The sequence below is a fragment of the Saimiri boliviensis genome, chromosome 11, assembly GCF_048565385.1.
Source record: "Saimiri boliviensis isolate mSaiBol1 chromosome 11, mSaiBol1.pri, whole genome shotgun sequence".
Classification (NCBI taxonomy): domain Eukaryota; kingdom Metazoa; phylum Chordata; class Mammalia; order Primates; family Cebidae; genus Saimiri; species Saimiri boliviensis.
The window spans coordinates 65,544,184-65,571,149 of NC_133459.1; the positions used below are offsets into that span (position 1 = coordinate 65,544,184).

Consider the following 26,966-nt stretch of genomic DNA (forward strand, 5'->3'; position numbering starts at 1 on the left):
TTAACTTCCACCAAAATTGACAAAACTATGCTGGGGCAGGTGATGACATTTAAATTATCATTTTGCTTTGATTTTCTTAAGGCTTGCTATAATTTACATAATGTTTCTCAAACATTCCTGGGCATAAAAACCACCTGGGAGGCTGGGTGTTGTGGCTTACACCTGTAATCCCAGCACTTTGGGAGGCCAAGGCAGGAAGATTGGTTGAGCCCAGGAGTTTGAAACCAGACTGGGCAAGATAGGGAGACCTCATCTCTGCAAAAAATACAATGTAAATTATTAGCCAGGCTTGGTGGCCCATGCCCATAATCCCAGCTACTCAGGGACTACAGGAAGAATTATTGATCTAAACAGGCTTCAATCATAGCTCACTGAAGCCTCTAACTCCCGGGCTCAAACAATCCTCCTGCCTCAGCCTCCCAAGTGGCTGAGACTACAGATGCGCTCCACCATGCTAGCTGAGGCAGGAGGATCACTTGAACCTGGGAGGTTGAGACTGAAGTAAACCATGTTCACGCCATTGAACTTCAGCCTGGGTGACATCCTGGGCAGTTGCGAGGTATACAATAAGCTAAGAACTTGTTTTGAAAAATATTATCTGGATGTGGTGGCTCAAACCTGTAATCTCAACACTTTGGAAGGTGGAAGTGGTTGGCTCACTTGAGCCCATGGGTTCGAGACCAGCCTGGCCAACATGGTGAAATCCCATCTTTACTGAAAATACCAAAATTAGTTAGGCATGGTGGCACATGCCTGTAATCCCAGCTATTCAGGAGGCTGAGGCAGGAGAATGGCTTGAACCCAGAAGATGGAGGTTGCAGTGAGCTGAGATCTCACCACTGTGCTCCAGCCTGGACAACAAGTAAAACCTCATCTCTGAAAATATTTTTAAGAATTACATTACATTCTTTAGAACACCATAATGAAACATATTCCCCTAAAAGAGACACAAATCAAATCATATCAATAAACGTTAACTACACAAAGCAATCAGAAAGTTAAAACTCTTCTACACAAAGCAATCAGAAAATTAAAACACAGAATTAATTCTCTTCTTATCAACAGGATTTAGCTGATCTATTGTTTATCTTTAGATATTTTCCTACTTCTAATATTATTGGTTTAATTTTATATTCATTTACTTATGTCATTCAATAACATCTTAGCCAAATAGACTTCAGTTGAAACAAATAATAAAATGCATCTATTCTAATTATAATACTCCTAATGGCCCCATTAACCTAAAGATGTCTCCCTACTGCCCGTAGTTTATACGCTAGATTTAACATTTTCTTTTCAGAACTGAAGGACTTTATTATATTCACAGTATGAATAGCATCATTATTATAACATTGTGGCATTGTGTTTTATGTTTTCAAAGCACTTTGATATATATTATAAATATTGGTGGTTGCCAAATTAGTAGAGGAGCAAAGAGCGTGACTAGCTGCAAAGCTCTTTGGTACCTCCTACTGCCCAAATCTTAGAAATATTTCAGCCAGGTGCAGCGGCTCATGCCTGTAATCCCAGCACATTGAGAAATGGAGGCAGGTGGATTGTTTGAGCTTAGGAGTTCAAACCCAGTCTGGGCAATATAGTGAGACTCTGCTTCTATATTTTTTACAAATATAGAAATTAAATTTAAAAACATAAAAATAAACAATGTATTAGGGAATCATTTTCTTCTTCTTCTTTTTTCTTTCTATCTTTTTTCTTTTTTTTTTTTTTTCCGTGAGACAGTCTCGCTCTTTCTCCCAGCCTGGAATGCAGTGGCGTGATCCTGGCTCACTGCAATCTTCACCTCCCGGGTTCAGGAGATTCTCCTGCCTCAGCCTCCTGAGTAGCTGGGATTACAGGTGCCCACCACCATGCCTGGCTAATTTTTGTATTTTTAATAGAAATGAGGTTTCACTATATTGGCCAGGCTGGAGACCTCAGGTGATCCAACTGCCTTGGCATCCCAAAGTGTGGGATTACAGGTGTGAGCCACCGTGCCCAGCCAGGGAATTATTTTCAGTACTCAGTATCAGTTCTGTTTTTTAAAAGTTAGTTTTTAATTTAAGGTGTTCTGTCAAATTGATACTGTTAACAATTCTTAGGACTTCGGATGCCATTTTATAATAGTCAGAATTTAGCTGATAACCAAATTATTTTTAATGAAGTCTATAATTGCCTAGCAAGATTATACAAATTGATAACTACCATTTATCATTTACAAAGTACTACTATGTATAAGCTTGCTTGACTTGACGTCAACCACATTTGATAGTGTAATTAGCACTACTTTGCAAATGCAGAACCTGGGCATGACTTGCTAAATAGCACAGTGCTAGTGGGTAATGGCACCTAATCTACAATAAAAGTTTTCTTATTCAAAATATTGAACTGCCTGGCTAGCTCAGTTGGTAGAGTATGAGACTCTCAATCTCAGGGTCAAAATACTGTATATTTCCCCACCACCCCTCAGCAATTTCATTCTTTAATTTCAGCAAAGTGGAGGAACAGCTTACCTAAGTATTCTAAGTATAAGACTACAAATGTTCTTCTTCTTTTTTTTTTTTTTTTTTTTTTTTTGAGACGGAGTTTCGCTCTTGTTACCCAGGCTGGAGTGCAATGGCGCGATCTCGGCTCACCGCAACCTCCGCCTCCTGGGTTCAGGCAATTCTCCTGCCTCAGCCTCCTGAGTAGCTGGGATTACAGGCACGCACCACCATGCCCAGCTAATTTTTTGTATTTTTAGTAGAGACGGGGTTTCACCATGTTGACCAGGATGGTCTCGATCTCTCAACCTCGTGATCCACCCGCCTCGGCCTCCCAAAGTGCTGGGATTACAGGCTTGAGCCACCGCGCCCGGCCTCAAATGTTCTTCTTTAAAGATAAAAGTCTTGGCTGGGTGCAGTGGCTCACACCTGTAATCCCAGCACTTTGGGAGGCCAAGGCAGGCTGATCACCTGAGTTCAGGAGTTCGAGACCACCCTGGCCAACACGGTGAAACCCTGTCTCTACTAAAATTACAAAAATTAGCTGGGCATGGTGGTGGGTGCCTGTAGTCCCAGCTACTCAGGAGACTGAGGCAGGAGAATCTCTTGAACTCGAGAGGCAGAGGTTGCAGTGAGCCAAGATTGTGCCACTGCACTCCAGCCTGGGCAGCAGAGTGACTTCATCTCAAATAATAATTAATTAATTAATTAATTAAAGATGAAAGTCTTAAGCTTCAGTTAGAAAGGAATAGGAACACCACTGCTACCCTTTAACAGTTTAAATTTAAAGTCTGTTTCCTACGAAGAAAAATCACTTCAGGGACAAAAATGCCCATTAAAATTAACTATCCCTGAAAACTTGAATTTATTGAAGTTTAATATGTTAGTTAAGAGAAACCACAGACTGTTCTCTTAGTACAAATTCCTTTCTAAGATACGTTAAATGAGAAACAGTAAAACTGTGTTAGGAAAAGTGTTAATATTAAATCTCTTTGAAAATGTGTATTTTGTGTGTATGTGTAAAAGCAATGTAAGTTATTGGAGTATGAACCTAAAAATACCCACTATTTGCACTTATTTACTTTAATACTAGTTTTTTCCTGTGCATTTTTTTAAATGATTGGGGCTATAGTGTATATACTATTTTATATCCTGATTTTCTTGCTTAATCTACCTTGTTGAAGTTTTAAAAACCTATTTCATGGCTGCACACCATTCTCGTTTATGTGTGTACTATAATTTATTTAGGCCTTTCCCTACCTAAATAACATCTAGGTTATTTCCATTTTATCCATTATCAATAAACTTCTTTGCACAGCTTTGTATATAAATGCCCTTTATTTCTTTAGTTCTAAAGAAGAATTATTACATCAAGAGTGCAGCACATTTTAGGATGCTGATGTATGCTGCCAAACTGCTTTTTAGCAAATCTTTAGTATTGATTGCTTTTTTAAAAGGTACCTATGAAAAGACAGTCATTCACAAAATGCTCATTTAGCCTCTACCATGTGGCAGGCATTTTTAGATGCCTGCAGAACCTCAATGAACAAAGGAGACAAAAGTCCCTGCCTTGGAGAAATTTCATTCTAGAAAAGACACACAGTAAAAATCAAGCATGATAATTCTATAAACTACATTGCATCATACATAAAGATGTAAATAAAAGCAGTAAGAATCAGATTTCACAGCCGAAGCGTGAATTGCCTCACAATAAAATGACATAGTTTCTGTAATTCTTTATTTAAACAACTTGTTTGATAATGAGGTTTTTTTGGCCAGCCAAACTTTCCCAGTACTCAAAGGTTTATTTATGAAGAAACAGAGCCCAGGCAATAATGCCTCTTCCAAGCAGAACTTTCCTGAGTTATTCTCTAAAATTCTGACATGTTTATTACTGAATGGATTCATCTCAATATAATGTGTTTGCAAAATTCTGCCCAGCTAAGACCAGAGGGCAAATCCTAAAATGGGTATGGCTTGTCCTGCAGCCTCAGCATTCTTATTCTTTTCTATTGCTCTCCCTCTGAATAGTGCCTTGCTTGGCCATTAAAAACCTGGTCTTAAAAACGAATCAAACCAATTCACTTACAATAAAGTTTAAGTGACCTATTCTGTTTTTCTTACTTAGAGTATTTAGACTTTAATAGAATAAAGAAAGCCTTATATTGAGAAAGAAAATCAGTCCTCCAGAATACCCATTTATTTATTCTATCTGGTATAATAGCAAGAGGCCAATTAACAGACTGAATCCCAGGGTGACTTCAGGATAATAAATAATAATAGCCAAGATTTATTGGATGCTTACTAGGTGCTGGGCATTTTGATAAGCATTTTACATATGAATTATTCTTTATTTATCTCTGCAGCTCTATAAAAGGAGTATAATTATTACCCCAATTGCACAGATGAAGGCCATATAGCCCAAGCAGTTTTGCCCAACATTACAAGGCTGGTAAATGGTAGAGCCAGAGTCTAACTCAGGCTGTGGGATTCCAGCATCCATGTTATTTATAGCTCTGCTAGTCTCCTTCCTAAGAGACCTAGAAGGGTCCTGCATCGGCCCTCCAAACAAAATCATTCTCTACACATTAGCTAGTAATAAAACTATGCCAACAGAGCTAATTTCTTTCTTTCTTTTTTTTTTTTTGAGACGGAGTTTCGCTCTTGTTACCCAGGCTGGAGTGCAATGGCGCGATCTCGGCTCACCGCAACCTCCGCCTCCTGGGTTCAGGCAATTCTCCTGCCTCAGCCTCCTGAGTAGTTCGGATTACAGGCACGTGCCACCATGCCCAGCTACTTTTTTTTGTATTTTTAGTAGAGACGGGGTTTCACCATATTGACCAGGATGGTCTTGATCTCTTGACCTGGTGATCCACCCGCCTTGGCCTCCCAAAGTGCTGGGATTACAGGCTTGAGCCACCGCGCCCGGCCAGAGCTAATTTCTAATGCAGTGTTTGTTATGGAAATGCAAACACGTGAGAATAGAACCAGGAGATGCTATTGACTATTTCTACTTTGGCATGAATACAAGATGTGGAAGCAAATTTAGGGTAGGTGATGAGAATGAAACTATAGTACTACAGGAGGTTTCGGGTAAGATAGGCAGTCTGAGATGAGGATAAAGAGTAGGTTAAAAAGAAAAAGGTGACCTTGGCCAAGACAGGACCATCATGGGCAATCCATCATGTGTTTTACCAGCTAGTTCTGGACTGTCTATAAAGCACTGTTTCTCTTAGTACAGTCTGTGGACAATCTACGTTAAGAATACTTGGGTACTTTTATTTTTTTTGAGACGGCCTTGCTCTGTCCCAGGCTGGAGTGCAGTGTACCATCTCAGCTCACTGCAACCTCTGCCTCCTGGGTTCAAGAGATTCTACTGCCTTAACCTCTTGAGTAGCTGGGACTATAGACACAAGCCACCACGCCTGGCTTTTTTTTTTTTTTTCTTTTCTTTTCTTTTTTTTTTTTTTTGTATTTTTAGTAGAGACAGGATTTCATCATGTTGGCCAGGCTGGTCTCGAACTCCTGACCTCAAGTGATCCCTTCTCATTGGCCTCCCAAAGTGCTGGGATTATAAGTATGAGCCACTGTGCCTGGCCTGAATGCTTAGGCACTTCTTAAAGTATAGATTCCTGAGCCCTTTGCCAAGTGATACTTCTACAGTGAAGTGTAACCATTGCTGGAGAGGTTAGACACACTCTTTAAGAGGGTGAAGTATCGGCCTGGCGCGGTGGCTCACACCTGTAATCCCAGCACTTTGGGAGGCCGAGGCGGGTGGATCATGAGGTCAAGAGATCGAGACCATCCTGGTCAACATGGTGAAACCCCGTCTCTACTAAAAATACAAAAAAATCAGCTGAGCATGGTGGCGCGTGCCTGTAATCCCAGCTACTGAGGAGGCTGAGGCAGGAGAATTGCCTGAACCCAGGAGATGGAGGTTGCGGTGAGCCGAGATCACGCCATTGCACTCCAGCCTGGGTGACAAGAGCGAAACTCCGTCTCAGAAAAAAAAAAAAAAAAAAAAAAAAAGGAGGGTGAAGTATCATCACAAAAGACAACATAGGGAATGGGCAGAAAATGTGGACAGAAAGGCAGTGTGGATCTGATTGCCCAAGCCATTGAAATGATAGTTCCCTGACTCGTATGACATGTGACAGGGGTGAGGCTCATCTATTCCACAAAGACACCGTCTCAAAACCCCTTATGGGAGGGGACGCATGTAGACGGGCAGGTGCAGGAGCTGGGGTAAGCACCGTGGGACTCTGGCCCCATGGTAGCATCTAGGGGTGAATGCCTGCAACTCCCAGAGCCCAAGTGGGAGTGTGTGTTACAGTGAGTTACTCGAGCTTTGCTGTCCACAGACAGCTTAAGTGTTAATCAGCTCAGTGCCTTCTTGGTACCCAGGTCCTTGTCTGGTGTCCAGGAAGCATCAGATTGCACATGGATTTGAAAGATGGATTGCAGGGGTTTTGTTGAGTGGTGGAGGTGGCTTTCAGTGGGATGGATAGGGAGCTGGAAGGGGGATGAGTGGGAAAATGATCTTCCCCTGGAGTTTGGCCATCCAGTAGCCGATTTCCTCTCCAATTGTCCCTAGCCAAACTTCTCTCAACGTTCAGATGCTCCTTTTCTTCTCTCCTTCTCTACCAAGCTATCCTGCCATTCTTCTGCTCTTCTGTTCATCTCCTTGTCTGCTTGTAGAGCCTGGGGTCTGGGACTTATGTGGGTGCAGGATAGCAGGGCATAGCGGCGAAAAGACAACTTTTGGGTACGAAAACAAGAATGTCTGCCTCTATTTAAGGCTGTGGGTTTCCAGGCTTGAGGGTGGGACCTTTGCCGGCGAGCCAGCCTTGTCTACTCAGTATTTCCCTGTCTCCTGTCTGTATCACCATCTCCTTAGTTGTAGCGGTTTGAGGGACAGAAAAGGGTAGGCATGTGAGACTCTTAGGCCATTATCTCTAGTACTATCTAGTCACCTCTCTGCCTCCTATTTCTCCCCAGTCATTGATCACTCCAGCCCACCTGAGAACCACAGGAACCCCCAGAAGCACAGGATACAGGCTGTTGTCCTAATTAACCATCACATCACACATGACCCTCTTCTGCCTAGAATCCACTTCGTCTCTGGATGTGAGGTTTCAGCTGAGATTATGAGAACCCCTGAGAGCTGCTGAAGTTAGCGCTTCTGACTCACCAACCTTGATAGCCATTGTCATTCTGGGGTTTTCAGCTGTGCGGAGAGTCCTAAAGGGAAAGAGACTATTTGTCAGTGTAGAAAACCAGCCATGAAAATGTGTAAGTCAGTTCTCTAAATTTGCTACTGCTGACTTAAAAACAGTAAAACAACAATGGCTAGCCAGGAGTCTTTTTCAATTCCGCACTGTAATACAGATGCCTTTTTAATAAAGAAAAGATGCAGTTATATAATCCCTTTAATACCAAGTTAAGAGGCCTGAGGGAAGGGGAGTCACATTTCATGATGACAAACTTGCTTGAATTGCTACTTGCCATGGAAAACTTTCCCAGAGAAATCATATTATTATTTTTTTGACAATTTTCCAGAGGAAGGCAAGTATGAGCAAGCCATTAAACAACATTTTGCTTTCTCACAAAACAGTGTTGGTTGTTGTACTACCAATGACTCCTTTACGATGCTCATTAATTTTTCAGGTTTTTAAGTGACTAAAGGAGAAAAAGCAAATGTTATGTCAATGGAACTAAATTTAGGTGCTATTAGATATAATGCAAATTAGATGATGCCACACAGAGTGTATTTTTCAAAAATTTTATTATTTGTAATTAGAGATTTTGTGAATCGTCCACATAGAGACGGGTTCTGAACTTGTAGACTCGTGGTTACTAACCCGTGTTAACAGACGCAGTATTTCTTGAAATACTGATCACTTTAGACTTTTCATTTGGGTTCATTGAATCTTCTTCAGGTCCTTCCTCTATTAAACCACCAAGTTTCTGCAGAATAGAAAATAATTCAGAAGAGTTCCATAATCTCCCTGAGGTTTGCAATCTATTAGTACAGAACAAAGATTGTCCTCTTTCCTTCTTCCTGCTTTCCTTCCTTCCTTCCTTCTCTTTTTTCCTTTTCATTCTCTTCCCTCCCTCCTCCCTCCCTCCCTCTTTTTCTTTCTTTCTCTCTCTCTCTTTTTTTCTTCCTCTCTCTCTCTCTCTCTCCTCTCTCCTCTCCTCTCTCTCTCTCTCTCTCTCACCCAGGCTGGAGTGCAGTGGTGTGATCTCATGGCAGCCTCAACTTTCTGGGGTCAAACAATTCTCTCACCTTGGCATCCCAAGTAGCTGGAACTACAGGCATACACCACCACACCTGGATAATTTTTGTATTATTATTATTATTATTGTAGGTATGGGGTTTCACCATGTTTGTCAAGTTGACCTTGAACTCTTGGACTCAAGCAATCTGCCCACCTTGGCCTCCCAAAGTGTTGGGCATTAGCCACTGCACGCAGCCTAAATTAATGCTTTTCCATGAAGTCATCATCTTCTGTATTAGTTTCCTATTACTACTGTCACAAATCGTCACAAACTTGACAGCTTAAAACAATACAAATTTATTATCTTACAGTTCTGGAGGTAAGCAATCCAAAATCACAATCACTGGGTTGAAACCAAGGTGTCAACAGGGTTATGTTCCTTCTGGAGGCTCCAGGACAGAATCCGTTTCATTGCCTTTTCTGGATTCCAGAGGCTGCCTGCCTTCCTCAGCTCATGGCTCCATCCTCCATTTTCTTTTTTTTTTTTTTTTTTTTTTTTTTTTGAGACGGAGTTTCGCTCTTGTTACCCAGGCTGGAGTGCAATGGCGCGATCTCGGCTCACCGCAACCTCCGCCTCCTGGGTTCAGGCAATTCTCCTGCCTCAGCCTCCTGAGTAGCTGGGATTACAGGCACACACCACCATGCCCAGCTAATTTTTTTTTTGTATTTTTAGTAGAGATGGGGTTTCACCATGTTGACCAGGTTGGTCTCGATCTCTCGACCTTGTGATCCACCCGCCTCGGCCTCCCAAAGTGCTGGGATTACAGGCTTGAGCCACCGCGCCCGGCCCATCCTCCATTTTCAAAGCCAGAAGCACAGTGTCTTCCGATCTCTTTCTCTGACTCCCACCCTCCTCCCTTCTGCTTATAAGAACTTCTGTGATTTTACTGGGTCCACTCGTATAATCTAGGATAGCCGCTCCCTCTCAATTCCCTGAGTAGAAAGAAGGAACTCAATTTCTCCTGCTATAATATTTTCACAACACAGGTCACTTCTGTGAGCTCTGGTTACCAACATGTGTGTGAGGATTTCTCCCCCTCAGCAACGAATTCTCTGGAAGATTCTTTGGGGGACACCAACTGGGTGTCCTCTAATTCAATTCATTCTGGCACTATCTGCCTACACACAGTGCCAGATCTTGCAACTCCTGCCTCAGGTGCCAGTCTCAAGTACAGGTGGTTACCTATCCTTCCATCTGATATAAACTGAGATTTCCATGACCTTTTGTTAGGTTTGATCAATTTGCTAGGATGCCCCACAGAACTTGGGGAAACGCTTATGATTCCTGATTTATGATAAACAGCATTACGAAGAATACAGACAAACAGCCAGATGGAAGAGATGCAGAGAGCAAGGCATGGGAAGGGGCATGGAGCTTCCATGTGTTTTCCAGGTGTGTCACCTTCTACCTCCATGTGTTCAGCCATCCAGAAGCTCCTAGAATTTAGGCCGATACTGTGATCACTGCCACTGCCTGCTCTGGTGCCGCTGTCACTGGACCCTGGATACAGCTACTGTGCCCACATTGGATTCAAAGTGGTTTCCTGAAGCCCTGTGTCGCCCCATCTACATTCACAGCCTGAGTGTTAGGGGAGGGGGCATCTGATTGCTGAGGCTGAGGCCTTTTGCTTGTAGCCCTACTTGTCTCTTGGGTTTTTGAGGATGCCCACAAAGAAGTATATCCTAGTGCTGGGCAACTAAAACATGACAAATTTCCATTCAACTATTCAGACTGGGACATGCTATACTTGGAGAGCAAGGTCATTTTTTTTTTTTTTTTTTTTTTTTTTTTTTTTTTTTTTTTGTGAGACAAAGTCTCATTCTGTCACTCAGGCTGGTGTACAATGGCATGATCTCAGCTCACTGCAACCTCCGCCTTCTGGGTTCAAGCAGTTCTCTACCACAGCCTCCTGGGTAGCTGGGATCACAGGCATATGCCACCACACCCAGCTAATTTTTTTTTTTTTTTGTATTTTTAAGTAGAGGGGTTTTCACTATTTTGGCCAGGCTGGTCTTGAACTCCTGACCTCGTGATCCACCCACCTTGGCCTCCCAAAATGCTGGGATTACAGGCATAAGACACTGCTCCTGGCCACAAGGTTGTACTTCTGAGAAATCTTTTGACCACTATGCAGACTTGGAAGCTGCCCATTCTTGCATATAGAGTTTTGCTACACTTTAACTTCAGGCCATCTCTGTATGGTCCTTGTCACTTAGGAAAATTTCCTGGGTGGCTACTGCTTTTTGACTTTTCCTCCTGTTAGTCTTTCTTGTTAATAATTTAATTGCCATTGGTAGATTTCTTACCTTATTCTCCCTATGTAGCAAGTACCTACAGCCTAGGAATATAAGAGGGAAGATAATCCCTTGAATATGTCTGTATGCACCCTGCTACCCTTATATGCACTGCTGACACTGTAATCCACTGAATGATTCATCGCTTGACTTGTTTTTTGAGGTGTGGTAATGAGTTTGTTCTGACACAGGGTTTGCTCCGCCCTGGGCTTCTGGTGCCTATTTGATATGTGTGGCCTTGTTTTTGCCCTGCTAATTGACATAGTCAACTCTTTACCCTTGGCTTGATAATGTTGAATTCTGACCACAGAGCTTAACTGGCCTGGAACTTAAATGCTGTGAAACAGCTGAATTATTAAAAGGAGATTAGAAAGAGAGAAACGAAAAGGAGGTATTTGTGATTTAAGAAAAATAGGAGGGAGGGCGGGGGAAAATCTCCAATGATTTTTAAAAAACCACATTCTTTGTTTTCTTTAATATGACTTCTCTTTCTTGAATATCTAGAACCTTCTGAAAAAGAGGTCCAGAAAAGTCCATGTGTCTGCTCTGATCAAAGCCTTTATGAGGCAGGCCTTGGTTAGTGTGGCTTTGACACCAAGACTGGCCAGTGCAAAGTAAATAAAGAAACCTTAGCGATATCTATACCCTTTGGTTCAGTAATTCCTCTTGTAGTGATCTGGCCTTAAGAAATAATCAGAGATATGGAAAGGAAATTTATGTACAATGATATACATCCAAAACCTAATTATAAAGTAAGAATTTGGAACCAGTCTAAAATTTGAACAACAGCAATAACTAATACTTATTAAGGTTTTATTTGTGTAAAACATGGTACTAAGTGCTTGATATGAACTATCGCATCAAACTTCATGACCTCACTGCTTTTATCTGATTTTACAAATGAAGAAACTAAGTCATTGAGAGGTTAAGCAACTTGCCCAGGGCCATGGAACTCCATCTAGAAGAGGCAGGACTTGGACTGAGTTTTGTTTGAGTCTACAGTTGGTGTTTGAAACCACCAAGCTATACAGTTTCTCAATAGGGGTATGATTGAATAAATACAGTAAAACATGATGAAATATTAACTAGCCGTAGCATGATGTTTCGAACAATTTTTAATAAAATGAGGAAATTTGTATTAAATAATATTGTATAAGGCTGGGTGTGGTGGCTCACACCTGTCATTCCAGCACTTTGGGAGGCTGAGAAAGGCAAATTACTTGAGGTCAGGAGTTCCAGACCAGCCTGGTCAACACGGCAAGACTTTTTGTCTACTAAAAACACAAAAATTAGCTTGGTGTGGTAGCATGCACCTGTAATTCTTGCTACTCAGGAGGCTGAGGCTGGAGGATAGCTTGAGCCCAGGAGGCAGAGGTTACAGTGAGCCAAGATCACACCATTGCACTCTAGCCTGGGTGATGAAGTGAGACTGTTTCAAAAAATATATTTTTTAATAAGAAAGATAAGACAAAACATTTACTAAAGAATATAATCTCCTCTAGGCTACTGACATACACAAAAGACTGCTAACATATTTTTAAAAGTAATCATTTCGAGTTTATGAGCAAATACAAAGTTGTATTCTCTTCTCCATACCCTTCTATACTTTTCAAGTATCCTATAACTAGCATATATTACTTGTGTAGTAAAGGAAAGTAGTTGGTTTTAAGAAGAAAATAACTATGCCAGAAGATTCAAAGCATCAGTGCTAAATGGGTCAGCACTGTAGGGCTTGTGGGGTCCAGAGTCCCACACAGCCAGGCAGCCCCAATACACCATGGCGAGCCCTCAGTGGAGCGATGCTAAGTCTCATCCTGGGAGAGGCTGTTTGCAGGGCTGACTCTGCTGCCCACCCTGAGCCATCCTGCTGTGGATGTGAGGTGATTAATGAGATCAGTGACCAGCACAAATGACATGTCGGAACTGGATGGGAATTTCTACTCTTTCTTTCTACTCCTTCACCCTCTACCTAGGTAACTTTGAGCAAGTTATTTTTGTTTTTTCCTTGTCCGTATAATGAGGACAGTAATATTGTCTGAATGATTGGGTTGTTGTGAGGATTAAATGAGAGGAAACTTGTAAAGTTTAGCATGTTACCTGCGACATAATACTCATTACATGGTCACTTTAAAAGAATGACAAAACATACTTTGCTCCATGGTCAATGATGTGGTTTGTCTGTGTCTCCACCCAAATCTCCTCTTGAATTGTAGTTCCCATAATCCCCATGAGTCATGGGAGGTGATTGAATCATGGGGACAGTTACACCCATGCTGTTCTTGTGATAGTAAGTTCTCATGAGATACAATGGCTTTATAAGGGGCTTTTCCCCCTTTGCTCAGCACTCCTCTGGCCTGTCATCATGTAAAACATGCCTGTTTCCCCATCTGTCATGATGGTAAATTTCTTGAGACCTCTCCAGACATGCGGAACTGTGAGTCAATTAAACCTCTTTTCTTTACCAATTTCCCAGTTTTGGCCAGGTGTGTGGTGGCTCACACCTGTAATCCCAGCACTTTGGGAGGCCAAGGCAGGTGGATCACCTGAGGTCAGGAGTTTGAGACCAGCTTGACCAATATAGTGAAACCCCATCTCTACGAAAAATACAAAAAAAAAAATTAGCCAGGTGTGATGGCATGTGCCTGTAGTCCCAGCTACTTGGGAGGCTGAGACAGGAGAATTGCTAGAACCCAGGAGGCAGAGGTTGCAGTGAGCCAAGATCATGCCACTGCACTCCAGCCTGGGCAACAGAGGGAGATTCTGTCTCAAAAAAACAAAAAAAACAAAAAAACAAAAAACTTCCCAGTTATGATTATGTCTTCCTAGCAGCGTAAAAATGGACCAATACAGTCGATACAGCGAGAAGAGCTGAGGTGATGATTTGGCATCATCCTTAAAATACAGATGGAATACATTATTGCTTAAACCAGGTCCTTTCGAGTGGATTTGATTACACTAGCCTGGTGTTTTGGTAGGCCATAAAATATGGTTGTTATGCTTTAAATTTGGTCCAAGAATAAAAAAGTGTATTTCTTGTTTGAAATCACTCTAAATTCCCACAAGCACATTGTTTTCTTGTAAGACTACAGTTCGATGTCAGTGTGTATAAGTTATGTAAAAATGCTTCCCAAATTAAAGATAATTTGAATTTTTAAAGTATATTCAGGTATATCCTGTGAGATTAATAGGCATAAGTTAACATTCTGTTGCAAGGACAGAACTGTCTTATTGTGGACGTAACACTGCAAACACTAAATAAAATATTATGAGTTTTTTCCTAGCAACTTAGGCAATACACTGATGACAGAACTGGTATAAAAAACAGTTTCCTGTCATAAAGGCTGCATCTTTGTGTGTACGTGTGCATATGTGTGTGAGATTCTGGGCTTGTGAATGCTTTTGTATGGTAAAATACTTGCAAATACCATAAAACACTAATAGCAGGTGGATTTAAACGATGGGATTAGGGGTGGTTCTTTTTTCTCCTTTTTATTTCTCCTGTTGAAAATTTTTCCGTACTCTAATTATTGCTTTCCAATGAAAGACATTAAGTATAATTTTAAAAGAAATAACCTAGCCACGTGGTGGCAGTATACCATGAAGAATATAATCTACATAGCTTCGTTTCAGTCCCGTGCCTAACATTGGCTTGATTTCTTCTCTGACAATTTTGTTTATAAATTGTATTATTTTAGATATCTGATTCTTTGTGAAATTTCCCTCTGAGAATTAGGCACCTCTAATAAATGACTTTAATTCAATGCACCTGGTTGATTTGAAACTGTGATAACTAATAGACTCTAGAGGAAGATTGAAGTATTCCCTGTTAGAGCTAATGAAACCCTAGTGGGATATGAATATTGTTTTATATAATACAAATTAATAACTGAAGTTTCATTGCCAAATAACCACCTGTAGTTTATACAACAGAATTATATTAACCTGTATTAAAAGCCAACAGCACCATACATTACTTTTAAATTAAAAATGCTAATTTTAAAATAATAAAAGTAAAAACAAAAATACTATAGCAACATATGTTATAAGCCCATGATTTTGCCAAATTGAAAATTGTGTTACCTTTTAATGTTATGTTTTTATTCTTAAAATTTCTTCTTTCTTTTTTTTTTTTTTTTTTTTTTTTGAGATGGAGTCTTACTCTGTCACCCAGGCTGGAGTGCAATGACGCAGTCTCTGCTCACTGCAACTTTTGCCTCCCAGGTTCAAGTGATTCTCCTGCCTCAGCCTCCTGTGTAGCTGGGATTACAGGCTAATATAGATGCAGAGTCCTGTGTGAGCTCCCTGCAAATGAAGGTGGCCTATAAAGATACCGCTTTAGATGAATAAACCTCACTATGGGCCATCAGGGCATAACCTTGTTCCCTCAGAGTTTGATGCAAACATATACCCAAAAAAAGACTTTGCTGGTCTCAGCTCCTGGCCTTAAATGATCCCCTTGCCTCAGCCTCCCAAGTGCTGGGATTACAGGTGTGAGCCACCGTGCCTGGCCAGACTAGACTTTTTCAAAACTTTCTAAAGCCCCATAGGAACCTTTTCATTGGAAATATGGGATTCTTTTCTCAAAGACAGTCACATGGCCACATTGCTCATTATACAAGTCTGTGATATCTCAGTGACAGTTAAGGACGTCTCAAGTTGTGATTTCTCCCTGCCCCCAAAGTAATTTTTTTAAAAGAATAATTTGAGCACTGAAATCAGAATGACGGAATACATGGGGCTTGAAACACTCTCAGGGATCCAAGGCTTAGAACCATCTTCAGAAATGTCTTCTGCCATTTGGGAGAATTGTGTCCCTGAAGTCACTTCTGTCAGCCTTTAATTGTCAGGAAGGAAGAGACCAGCAAGGCTGCACCAGGACACCTTTGAGTTCAGACTGAAAGTTAAGTGCCAAGGTTGCTCACCCCTCCCTGGTGAGAAGCATTCATTAGCAGTGTCCTGACAGCCTTTATAACTAGACCAGGCTGCCAGGATCATTGCCAGCAGGAAAAGAGCAGAGAGAAGTCATTGGTGACATCCCACCCCTGTGTTACAACACCAAAGTGTCTGCTAACCAAAATTAGGTTTCTTATGAGGAGATGAACAGCATCCCAAAGATTGTGCAAAGGCAAAAGTAACACATCTTGGAGACCCTCAAGGAAATCTGAACCTCAATGCACCATCAATCGCAAGGAATCAGAGATCAGTTATGCATTTTTCTCACTCAGTGAAATAAAGCTCCTTGGTATTTGCCACCTAGAAGCCTCATGAAATTAGTGGACACATCTTGAAGTTTTACAATCTAGGAAGTTTTTTGTTTGTTTGTTTTTGAGACGGAGTTTCGCTCTTGTTACCCAGGCTGGAGTGCAATGGCGTGATCTCGGCTCACTGCAACCTCCGCCTCCTGGGTTCAGGCAGTTCTCCTGCCTCAGCCTCCTGAGTAGCTGGGATTACAGGCACGCACCACTATGCCCAGCTAATTTTTTGTATTTTTAGTAGAGACGGGGTTTCACCATGTTGACCAGGATGGTCTCGATCTCTTGACCTTGTGATCCACCTGCCTCAGCCTCCCAAAGTGCTGGGATTACAGGCTTGAGCCACCGTGCCCGGCCAATCTAGGAAGTTTTTAATTGCCCCTGCAGTGTTTCCTTCTTTGAGATTCATCCAATTAAATAAAAAGAAGAAAAGACACACACTCGAAGGCTATTGCTTTTATTCCACCCTTCAAGCCCATTAAAGTCATTGGTTTGCTTTAGTCATCTCTAAACAAGGGAAGAAACTCTGTTGGGAAATTTGGCAAGCTGAGTACAAAATGTAAGAAATTGACGATCTTTCCTTTTGGTTTAAGTTCCTCAGGTCACACCAAAATCACTTCGACATGACACATGGAATTCTGGACTTCCAGTTTCTTCCATTTCTACAAGACGCCTTACTTCTGGTAAGAAAATACCACCTAGGTTTTTGAGTAGTCTTTTAGTAATTGCCCATTTTACCTCTCATACTGAACAAATCAGGTGTTAAGTTCCTGGGTAATAAGATACGCCTTATGCCTTCCATAGGAAAATAATAGACAAACTACAAAGATCTGCTTAAAACTGAAGTTAAGAGGTAGCTTAGATGGATTTTTCCAGCTTTTGCAATAGGTTGTATACATTTTAAAAATATTTATTTGTCTATTTATTTATCGATTGATGGAGACTCGCTCTGTCGCCCAGGCTGGATGGAGTGCAATGGCGTGTTCTCGGCCTACTGGTTCTCAGGTTCAAGTGATTCTCCCGCCTCAGCCTCTTGAGTAGCTAGGATTACAGGCACCTGCCATCATGCCCGGTTAATTTTTGTATTTTTGTAGGGATGAGGTTGCACCTGTTAGCCAGGGTGGTCTTGAACTTCTGACCTCAGGTGATCCCTTGCCTGGGCCTCCCAAACTGCTGGGATTACAGGCATGAGCCACTGCACCAAGTCACATTTTTATTTTAATAGCTTCTAGGCTCAAGACCCCCAAAATTCTTTCAAAACACAATATTTACCTATCATGTGCTAGTAGTTTTCTAGACATCTTCAATTTTCAAAGCAGCCCATGAAATAAGTGTTATGCATCTATTTTGTAATGAGGAAACTGAAACTTAGAGTGGTTGAGAAATCTTTTCAAGGTCACAGAGCTGCTAAGTGACAGACTAGACTTCAAATCCTTTTCTCTCAATATCCTGGAGTCTCTGCTCTTTCTTTCATACAAACCAGCTCCCATTGGTTGTTAGCATGACTGTTATTGTATTGATGAGCTTGCCTAAATGTTTTAGTTTTAAAAAATTGAGATCTGATTGTACAATGGGTGAGCATAACTCTAAATAGAAATTTCAAGTTAAAAACTTTTAGGAATGACTATTTCACCATTGGCCACTGACAGACAATTTCTCTCCTTGCACAGAAATAAGCGGGAATAGTATAAGAACTTTTGTAGGTGGTATTGATATTCTTTGCACCTTCATTTATTTAATATTCATTAAGCAACTCCTGTATGCGAGGCACTGTTCTGAATGCGGGGGAATCAGCAGTAAAAACCATGAGCAAAGCCCCTGTCTTCGTGGAGCTTCCATTCTAGAGATACCGGGCAGAAAAACAGCAAATAAAATAACAAGAAATGTCAGGTGGTGGTGAAGTGTCATAAAGAAACATGAAGTGGCTAGGCATAGTGGCTCACACCTTATAATCCCAGCATTTTAGGAGGGCAAGGCAAGCAGATTGTTTGAGTCCAGGAATTCGACACCAGCCTGCACAACAAGCCAAAACCCTGTTTCTACAAAAAATACAAAAATTAGATGGGTGTGGTGGTGTGCACCTGTAGTCCCAGCTACTCAGGGGGCTGAGGCGGGAGGATCAATGGAGCACGGGAGATAGAGGCTGCCACGAGCTCCACTGCACTGCTGCCTGTGCAACAGAGCAAGACCCTGTCTCAAAAAGACAACCAAAAACAACAGCAACAAAATAATAAAGAACAGAAGAATATGAAAAAGAAACATGAAGCAAGGCAAGGGCACTCTGAATCTGAATTTGTAGATATGAATCAATTATGAGCCAAGTGCTTAGGTTCAGTATGGTTCCCTAATTATAGATGCCTACACAGACCTACCTACACCTTGATATTTCTGTGGGAACAGCGGAGGCTAGGAACTCATGGCAGCTCTGTTAGATAAGTATTATTATCTCTATTTTACAAAAGAGAAAACCTGAGACTCAGCAAGTTCATAATTATGCCCCAAGGTCATAGAGCTGATAAGAGGCAGCATTTAATTCAAACCCAGGTATCTCAGGCCATGCTCTTGGTCATTCTGCTCTACTGCTTAGACCCCTTCGCCAAGCACTGTGTGAACCTGAGGGCTGTCTATCCTTTTCCTGGCACTAATTAATGCCCAAGGGTGTGTGGCAGCCAGTACCCCCCATTAGTTGCTTGAAATAGTCAGCAATAGCTCTTTAGCCCTAGGAAAACATTAATTCCTTATCCATCAAGATTTTGCAGTGAGCTACAGTTACTCAGACCCTTGCCTGCTGATTGGCTTTAAAAGAGGACCAGGCAGCCTGGAGACCCCTGTATGTGAAATAACTAGGGTCGGGTAAATGCAATGTCTGCCACGTGGTAAGTACCCAGTAAACAGTTACTGAAAGGAGGGTGGGAGTGAGGAAGGAGGATGGAAGGAAAGCCAATACCCAGCATGGCCCTAGAACAGATTCCAGTGTGATAAGTAATGTCTCAACTATTTTCTATATTTGAAAATGGGGCTTTTTCATGTATCAGGGAGAGAACACGGTAAGCCTGGTGGGTAATATAGGTTGAATAAATTATAATAATTATTTAAACCTTTCAGGATATTAATTCAGTTTCAAAATGCAAGAAAAACATTGTTTTTGTTTTTGTTTTGTTTTGTTTGAGACAAAAGTCTGGCTCTGTCACCTAGGCTGGAGGGTAGTGGCACAATTTTGGCTCACCGCAACCTTGGCCTCCCAGGCTCAAGCCGTCCTCCTACCTCACCCTCCCTAGTAGTGGGAACTACAGGCACATGCTACCACACCTGGCTAAGTTTTGTAATTTTTGTAGAGACAAGGTTCTCGATTTGTTGCCCAGGCTGGTTTCGAACTTCTGAGCTCAAATGATCCTCCTACCTTGGCCTCTCAAAGTGCTAGGATTATAGGCATGAGCCACCACACCCAGCCGGCATTTTTTCTTTCTTTTTTTTTAAAAAAACAAAAACAAAAACAAGAACAAAAAAACAAAGTCTTGCTCTGTTATCCAGGCTGGAGTACAGTGGTGCTATCTCAGCTCACTGCAACCTTCACCCGCCAGGTTCAAGCAATTCTCCCACCTCAGCTTCCTGAGTAGTTGGGATTACAGGTACACACCACCACACCCAGCTAATTTTTGTATTTTTAGTAGAGATGGGGTCTCACCATGTTGATCAGGCTGGTCTCAAACTCCTGACCTTGTTATCTGCCTGCCTTGGCCTCCCAAAGTGCTGGGATTACAGGCATGAGCCACTGCGCCTGGTTGCATTGTTTTTTAAATAAGTGTGAGTGCAATATTTATAACAATTTTGATTTCTTTCTTTTTCTATTTTTTATTTTTACCTTCCCAGTGTATGATTTCTTTCTTATCACATATATTGTTCTAAGTAAAGTGGATGTCCTTTCTCAGCAGGAAAAAATTCATGAATAGATTTTGAAGAATGATGACAAATTGCACACATTCTATCTCACACAAAACATTTAAAAATATTTAATGTGATTGTGACCAGCTTTAGACATTGTTACAGCAATTGGGAATTCTCACGTGTGTCAAACAACCCAAATGAGATTCACCACTAATAATTTATGTAAAATGTACATATACAAGCTGACCACATTTGCCAGAGATGCACTTCTAAAAACCCACTGACATCAGATACACGTAGCCCAACTTTCTCAAGCTAAAAGTTGTTTCCTGGAGCAGTTGTGAACTCTGGTAAAGCAGCCACTTTATGGCCCAAGGTAAAGGTTAATTTTGCTTCCCTCTGCCCTTTCTACTTTGAGAACTTTGCTTTGAGCAGAGTAGAGAGAATGGTAATTCTGGTATCACATGAGCACTAATGCTTAGTTAAAATTATTTTTCTTTCCTTTCATTAGACAACAGAGATGACATTGGACTTTTATGGGGAATGATCGTCTTTGCTGTTACATTGTCAATTCTTTCTTTGATTGGGATACTTAACAGATCACTCAGAACTGGGTAGGTTTTTGCAGAATTTCTGTTTTCTGATTTAGACTACATGTACATGTATTGCCAAAATTTAGTCATTTCAGTTGTTTACTAGAAAAATCTGTTAACATTTTTATTCAGATAAAGGAAAATAAAAGGAATAATGTTTAATAAGCACTTACCCATGCCAAGCTCTTTACAAATGTCTTACCTTTAATCCTCAAAATGACCCTGCCAGAAAAGCTTCCTGGCCTATTTTACAGATGACTTAAAGGAGGCTTAGAGAGACTGAGTGTTCAGCCCAGGATCACTGAGCACTAAGCCCTGGGTCCGAACACGTTGATATCAAAGCCCGTTTCTCTCCTTTACTACATGGCCTTTTCTTTTGTGCCTCAAATTTACTTACAGTGCCTGGATGCTTGAGAGTGCTGAAGCCACAAATTGCCTTGTGTTAAAAGAAAAACTTCAGCCAAATTAAATTTAAAGGAGCTTAATTAAGCAACAGACGTGCGAATTGGGCAGCCCCCAGAATCACAGCAGATTCAGAGAGACTCTAGGGTTACATTGTGGTCAGAGCAAATGTATAGACCAAAAAAAAAAAAAAAAAAAAAAAGAAAAGAAAAAAGTGACATACAGAAATTGGCAGTGGGGTACAGAAACAGCTGGATAGTTTACAGGTTGGCATTTGCCTTACTTGAACACAGTTTGAACACTTAGCAGTCTATAAGTGGTTGAAATGTGGCTGCTGGATTGGCCAAGACTCAGCTAGTGCTACAGGCACATACTCCTAAGTTAGGTTTTCAATTTTGTCTGCCTATTACGCTAGGTTACAGTTTATCCACAAGGACTTGAATATAGAAGTATTGAGTCCTGCTCATACCATATTTAGTTTACTTTAATAATTCCCCCCTTTTGGCTATTTTCTAAATTTTGAGAAATTGACCAAAACTTTAGTCATTGATGTCACCGTCACTATCGTAAATGTACTTATATGATCTTGAAATCTATCGGGAAATAGTAGAACAGTGGATTCTGTAAGATGGGAACAAGGACTGAGTAGAGGAAACCTCCTTATGCTGGCATATCCTGTTGATAGGAGAAAAACAAAACCCGGTCTGTTCAAGGATCTATGTGTTTCCCTAAAGTCTTAGTTTGATTATGTCACATTTAGCATGAGCAGCTCCATTTTGGTTTGGTTTGGTCTGCTGGGGTCTAGTGCGTGAGCTCAGTCCAAAACAATGGCCTCCCATAATTTTGTTTAAAAAAAAAAAATCCCTCTTTTTGGTCAGGTTCTCACTTAGGTGAGAGTGTGACCAGTGCCACTCTTAGTTATCATCATTTTAGGTTTCTGGTCTCAGCATGTTATTCATAGGTTATGGTGTCCTGATGGTCGCACATTTCTTTCAGCTCTTGTTATTCCAGTTGAAGAGTAATCATTTGACATTCCGGAGATGGCTGCTTGCAAACATTTAAAACCTTTGAGAGAATACAGCATACCAGGCAGATTACTATTAGGACTATCAGGAGAGTAATACCAAGAGTTTAGAGTATGTTCCTTACCCAGGGCTCTCATAAACCAAACCATCTAAAATCAAAATAGATCAAATAATGAGCTAGATTAAGAGTCTATTCACTTAACTAAGTAGTTTTTTCATTAATCCCCTACAACTGAATCACTATAATACCTGATGTTTTCTCCATAGGCCATAAGTGCCACCAGCTACACAGATAGATACTTTTCTGTTTAACCAATTCTATTATTTAGTACAATTTTCATAAGAGAATTTAAAGTCTATTGTGTACCATAGCCTTTGCATTAGAATCTGCTATGGAGCCTATCATAAGGGATACAGTTCTAATCATTGCCTCTTTTGCTTTAAACCATGGAAAAAAGGACCTAACAAATGATGCCCTTCTAGAAGAGTAAGGGCCTCCTGGCAATATTCTCTTTAACCCATGATGTGGGTCAAGAGGAATGCATCAATGTTCTGTTTCTGACTAATTATGAGGCACCATATGAACCATTACAATTTCTCACCGGCATTGGGCCTTCCTTTTTTATTTATCAGAGTATAACATTATCCATGTATAAGACTGTCTGCAAATCCTTTGCAAAGAAACATACACCCTGTAATACACACATAACAGATCCCCTTTTCATTTTTATTGTTCATAGAGGCATAAGCAAGAAAAAAATATTAAAAGTCTTGATAGTAGAGAAGTCTTAATCCATGATTTTGGGAAAAGCTGTTAACATTAAGGATGCCATCTTCTTCTGGGGAGAAACTGTTCTGGTTAGCTTTACCTTAAGGGTTCCAATGGGCATGGAGAGACCCTTCTCAGTTGTGAGATTATGAAAGTTGTGGGACCTATGAAATCCAAAGTTCAAGGTCCCAAAGTTTGCTGTAGTGTGGATGCCAAGGATAGTCTTTCTCTCATTTTCTCAAAATATCCATTCTTTGAGTTCTAGATTGTGCAGGTGTTGATTGTCCTTAGTGAATCATAAAAAGCTTTTTTTCCCATGTAAAAATATACTGTAGCATAATAACCTACTATTCTAACATTAGTCCTCTTACATGGGAAAGCTTTCATGCAAGCAGAAAACATGCATTGAAAATGCAAATTGAATGAAATCCCCTATAAATGTTTAATGGCTCATCAGGTAGCCAAATGTACCTGAAGCTTTGATTGTTTTCCTAGGAATATGGGTTTGACAAACCAAACACTGGTTATAACTATTTTCGTAGTTTATAAGTCACCACACAAACATATTTAATTTGGATAATTGTATCTTCCATTACAAGTCATGGAATGCAGAACTTTTAATAATAAAAGCTTTAAAGACTCTGGAAAAACAAGGTGGCTGTCCTGGTTCTTCATGAGACCATGCTTAACAATGGACTTATGTCCTCCTGAATACCAGTTGTTTCTCCATGTAGGTGCATAGCACTGATAACTGATGGATTATCATAGGTAATTTGACTTAGACCATGGCGCTCATTCAAATTGTATATATAAACAATTTTTAGTATTGGCTGATTTAGCCTGCTGATTTTTCTTGCTGATTTAGCATGAAAATCTGGTAGAGTCTTTTCTTGGTATTTAATTAATTTTTGTTCTACTTGGGTTAACAGTTTTATAAACCAGTCAGTCTTTTTATTAAAGTTTTAGGGATTTCTACCCAGTCTAAATAATCTGAAATTTAAAGTTATTAGAAACTGATATTCAAGAGTCCTTTTTAGGGTCCTTTTTATCCTTTCCTGAACTTTCTAAAAGATAACATATTCTCGGATTTTGTGTGTTTGTGAAGCTTTTGGAAATTGCATTAGCATTAAGTTAACTTAATGTAATGACTTTAAACAGTGATAGTTAAAAAAAACAATTAACAAGGAAATTTGGTTATCTCTGTGGTCTATGATAACATAATCATCTTAATTATGAATGAAATCATATACTCAGACATTAGAATTTTAGAAATCATATACAATTTTGGAACACATTAATATTATTCATTAAAATATAACCTGAAGAAGATTAAATATTTTTATGTTGATAATCACATGTAACTAAACATGTCAGATAATCCAGTTTACCTCTCTTTTGGATGCTCCAAGGACCCTCTGTAGCATCTGCAAGTTAGGGGTTAGAAAGAAAATTTGGAGCTGAAATTTCATATTGGGAAGCCTATCAAATATGCTAAAAGTAAAATACTTGATATTATGCTTAACCAGTTTGACCATGAGATGAGATTCTTATAAATATTTTATAAAACTTTACAAATTTTTGTTAAAAAGCAGATCAGTGCTCTAAGAAAAACCAGTTATGCTTTTATTCCAATTTTAACACACAGAAAAACTTAAAAATACCCCTTTAACTTTAGCCAACATTTGCAGAGAATTTCTTTTTACAAGATTTTTTTTTTTTGAGACAGAGTTTCACTCTTGTTACCCAGGCTGGAGTGCAATGGCGCGATCTCGGCTCACCGCAACCTCCGCCTCCTGGGTTCAAGCAATTCTCCTGCCTCAGCCTCCTGAGTAGCTGGGATTACAGGCATGTGCCACCATGCCCAGCTAATTTTTTGTATTTTTAGTAGAGACGGGGTTTCACCATGTTGACCAGGATGGTCTCGATCTCTCGACCTCGTGAGCCACCCGCCTTGGCCTCCCAAAGTGCTGGGATTACAGGCTTGAGCCACCGGGCCTGGCCCTTTTTACAAGATTTTTTACAAACCTTCTACAATGTGTTCAAACATTTTGCTTTATTTTAATCTAATTTAAAACAATCCTTTAACCCTCTAACCTAGACAAAAATGTACCTTACTGTACCTCCTTATAACCTTTCACTAAAAATGCATTTTACTTTCCATACATACCTTGCATGTAAATGTATTTTCAGTAGCCTTGATTACTTGGTTTAATGGTAACTCTTAGCAACTTTAACTTTTGGTGCATAAATTTCCTTTTATGAATCCTTTTGTGACTTACACAAACCATCTATGACATGCATATATTTTCTTACTTTTCCTAATCATCCCTCTTTTTAAACAACCAGTTATTTTACTTTAGGACAAGAATTTTCTGACAACATCCTTTCTTATATAAAATCTCTTTTCTTTATAACCTTTTTTTTTTTTTTTTTACATAGCTAAGGGAGCATGACTAATACCAGATGTCCCCAGGCCTTATCAAGAATCTGATGTCTCCAAAGTAGGCAAATTGAACAATTTTCAAAACTCAAAGCAGTTTATGATCGTAAAGCATTAGTAAACCTAATCTCTGACCTGTCTAATTTATACCAAATGTCTTTATTTTACCAATAATCTTTAAAGCTGTTTTTATTTCCCAAAGATTACTAAAGTTACATGAACTAAAAGACATTACAGTTTTTCTTTTTTCTTCCAAAATGTTTGATCTAAGCACTTATTTTTCTTTAAGCCAATTACTTGGAGCTCTTTTTTATAAACATCACACAGACAACACGTATGTAACTACACAGAGAACAAGATCCAGTAGTTGTAGGATTTTTCATTTGCCAGTTTCTTCATTGGATTACTGACCTTGGGGTGGAGCCCTTTGAGAAATGGCTAGGAAAACATGCAGTTTATAGGGCCTATTAAGCAGGCACAGATGGAAGGCAAAACAGATTTGGGGAGAGATCTATCTGCTTTTAATTCTTGGGGTTCTATTAGGAAAACAGAGGTTTTTTTTTTGTTTTTTTTTTTTTTTTTTTTTTTTTTTCTGAAACAGAATCAGTGGTGCCTTCTTTATTTTTCCCATGGAGTCCCAGGCTATTAGAAGTTATCTTAGGGCCTCTCATGTGTGCATTGAGAGTGACAAGACAAAATGGAGAAAAATAATTCAGTTGACTGAGAAGAAAAAGCCTCTTTCAGTGAAGCAAGGTCCACAAAAAGAAAAGACATAAAGACTTTTTAAATATACCTATAGCTTGGATATACCTATAGCTTTTAATTAAGCTGACTCTTAACTATAGTGCTCTTTAAAAAATCCTTTTTTTTTTTTTTTTTTTTTTTTTTTTTTTTCTCGAGACGGAGTTTCGCTCTTGTTACCCAGGCTGGAGTGCAATGGCGCGATCTCGCCTCACCGCAACCTCCGCCTCCTGGGTTCAGGCAATTCTCCTGCCTCAGCCTCCTGAGTAGCTGGGATTACAGGCACGCGCCACCATGCCCAGCTAATTTTTTGTATTTTTTTTAGTAGAGACGGGGTTTCACCATGTTGACCAGGATGGTCTCGATCTCTCGACCTCGTGATCCACCCGCCTCGGCCTCCCAAAGTGCTGGGATTACAGGCTTGAGCCACCGCGCCCGGCCTTAAAAAATCCTTTTAAATCTCTTGTTACCCAACTTTAGCCATGCCAAGTGGCCAATATTTCTGGCTTTTGAACTTTACCTCCCAGGTGCTCAGAGAAAGAAAAATTTAAGACAATTCATGGAAGGGAGGAGAATTGACAAATGGTAAAGTTTACACAGGTATCGAACCAGAAAGGACTCATTCCTTAACCCAGGAATCAAACCCAGGCCACCACTGTGAAAGTACAAAACTTAGCTACTGAGCTGCAGTATTGGGCAGTCTCCATTGTGCTTCCCAGAAGGACCCTAGAGTACTTAAGTTTGAGTTTGCAAAAGCTTTTAACTAGTTTAACTACTCAAGATAATTTTTAGAGCTAATTGTT

At 40.3% G+C, this 26,966-nt stretch overlaps 1 protein-coding gene across 1 annotated transcript in view; it reads left to right on the forward strand.

Annotated features, from left to right (window-relative positions):
* IL23R (interleukin 23 receptor) overlaps positions 1-26,966 on the forward strand; it is a 91,261-nt gene that overhangs the window by 52,872 nt on the left and 11,423 nt on the right. Inside the window, exons 8-9 of the mRNA XM_010347887.3 lie at positions 16,902-16,991; positions 20,705-20,807. Coding sequence (XP_010346189.1) covers positions 16,902-16,991; positions 20,705-20,807 — 193 coding nt within the window. The remainder of the gene's footprint in view (positions 1-16,901; positions 16,992-20,704; positions 20,808-26,966) is intronic.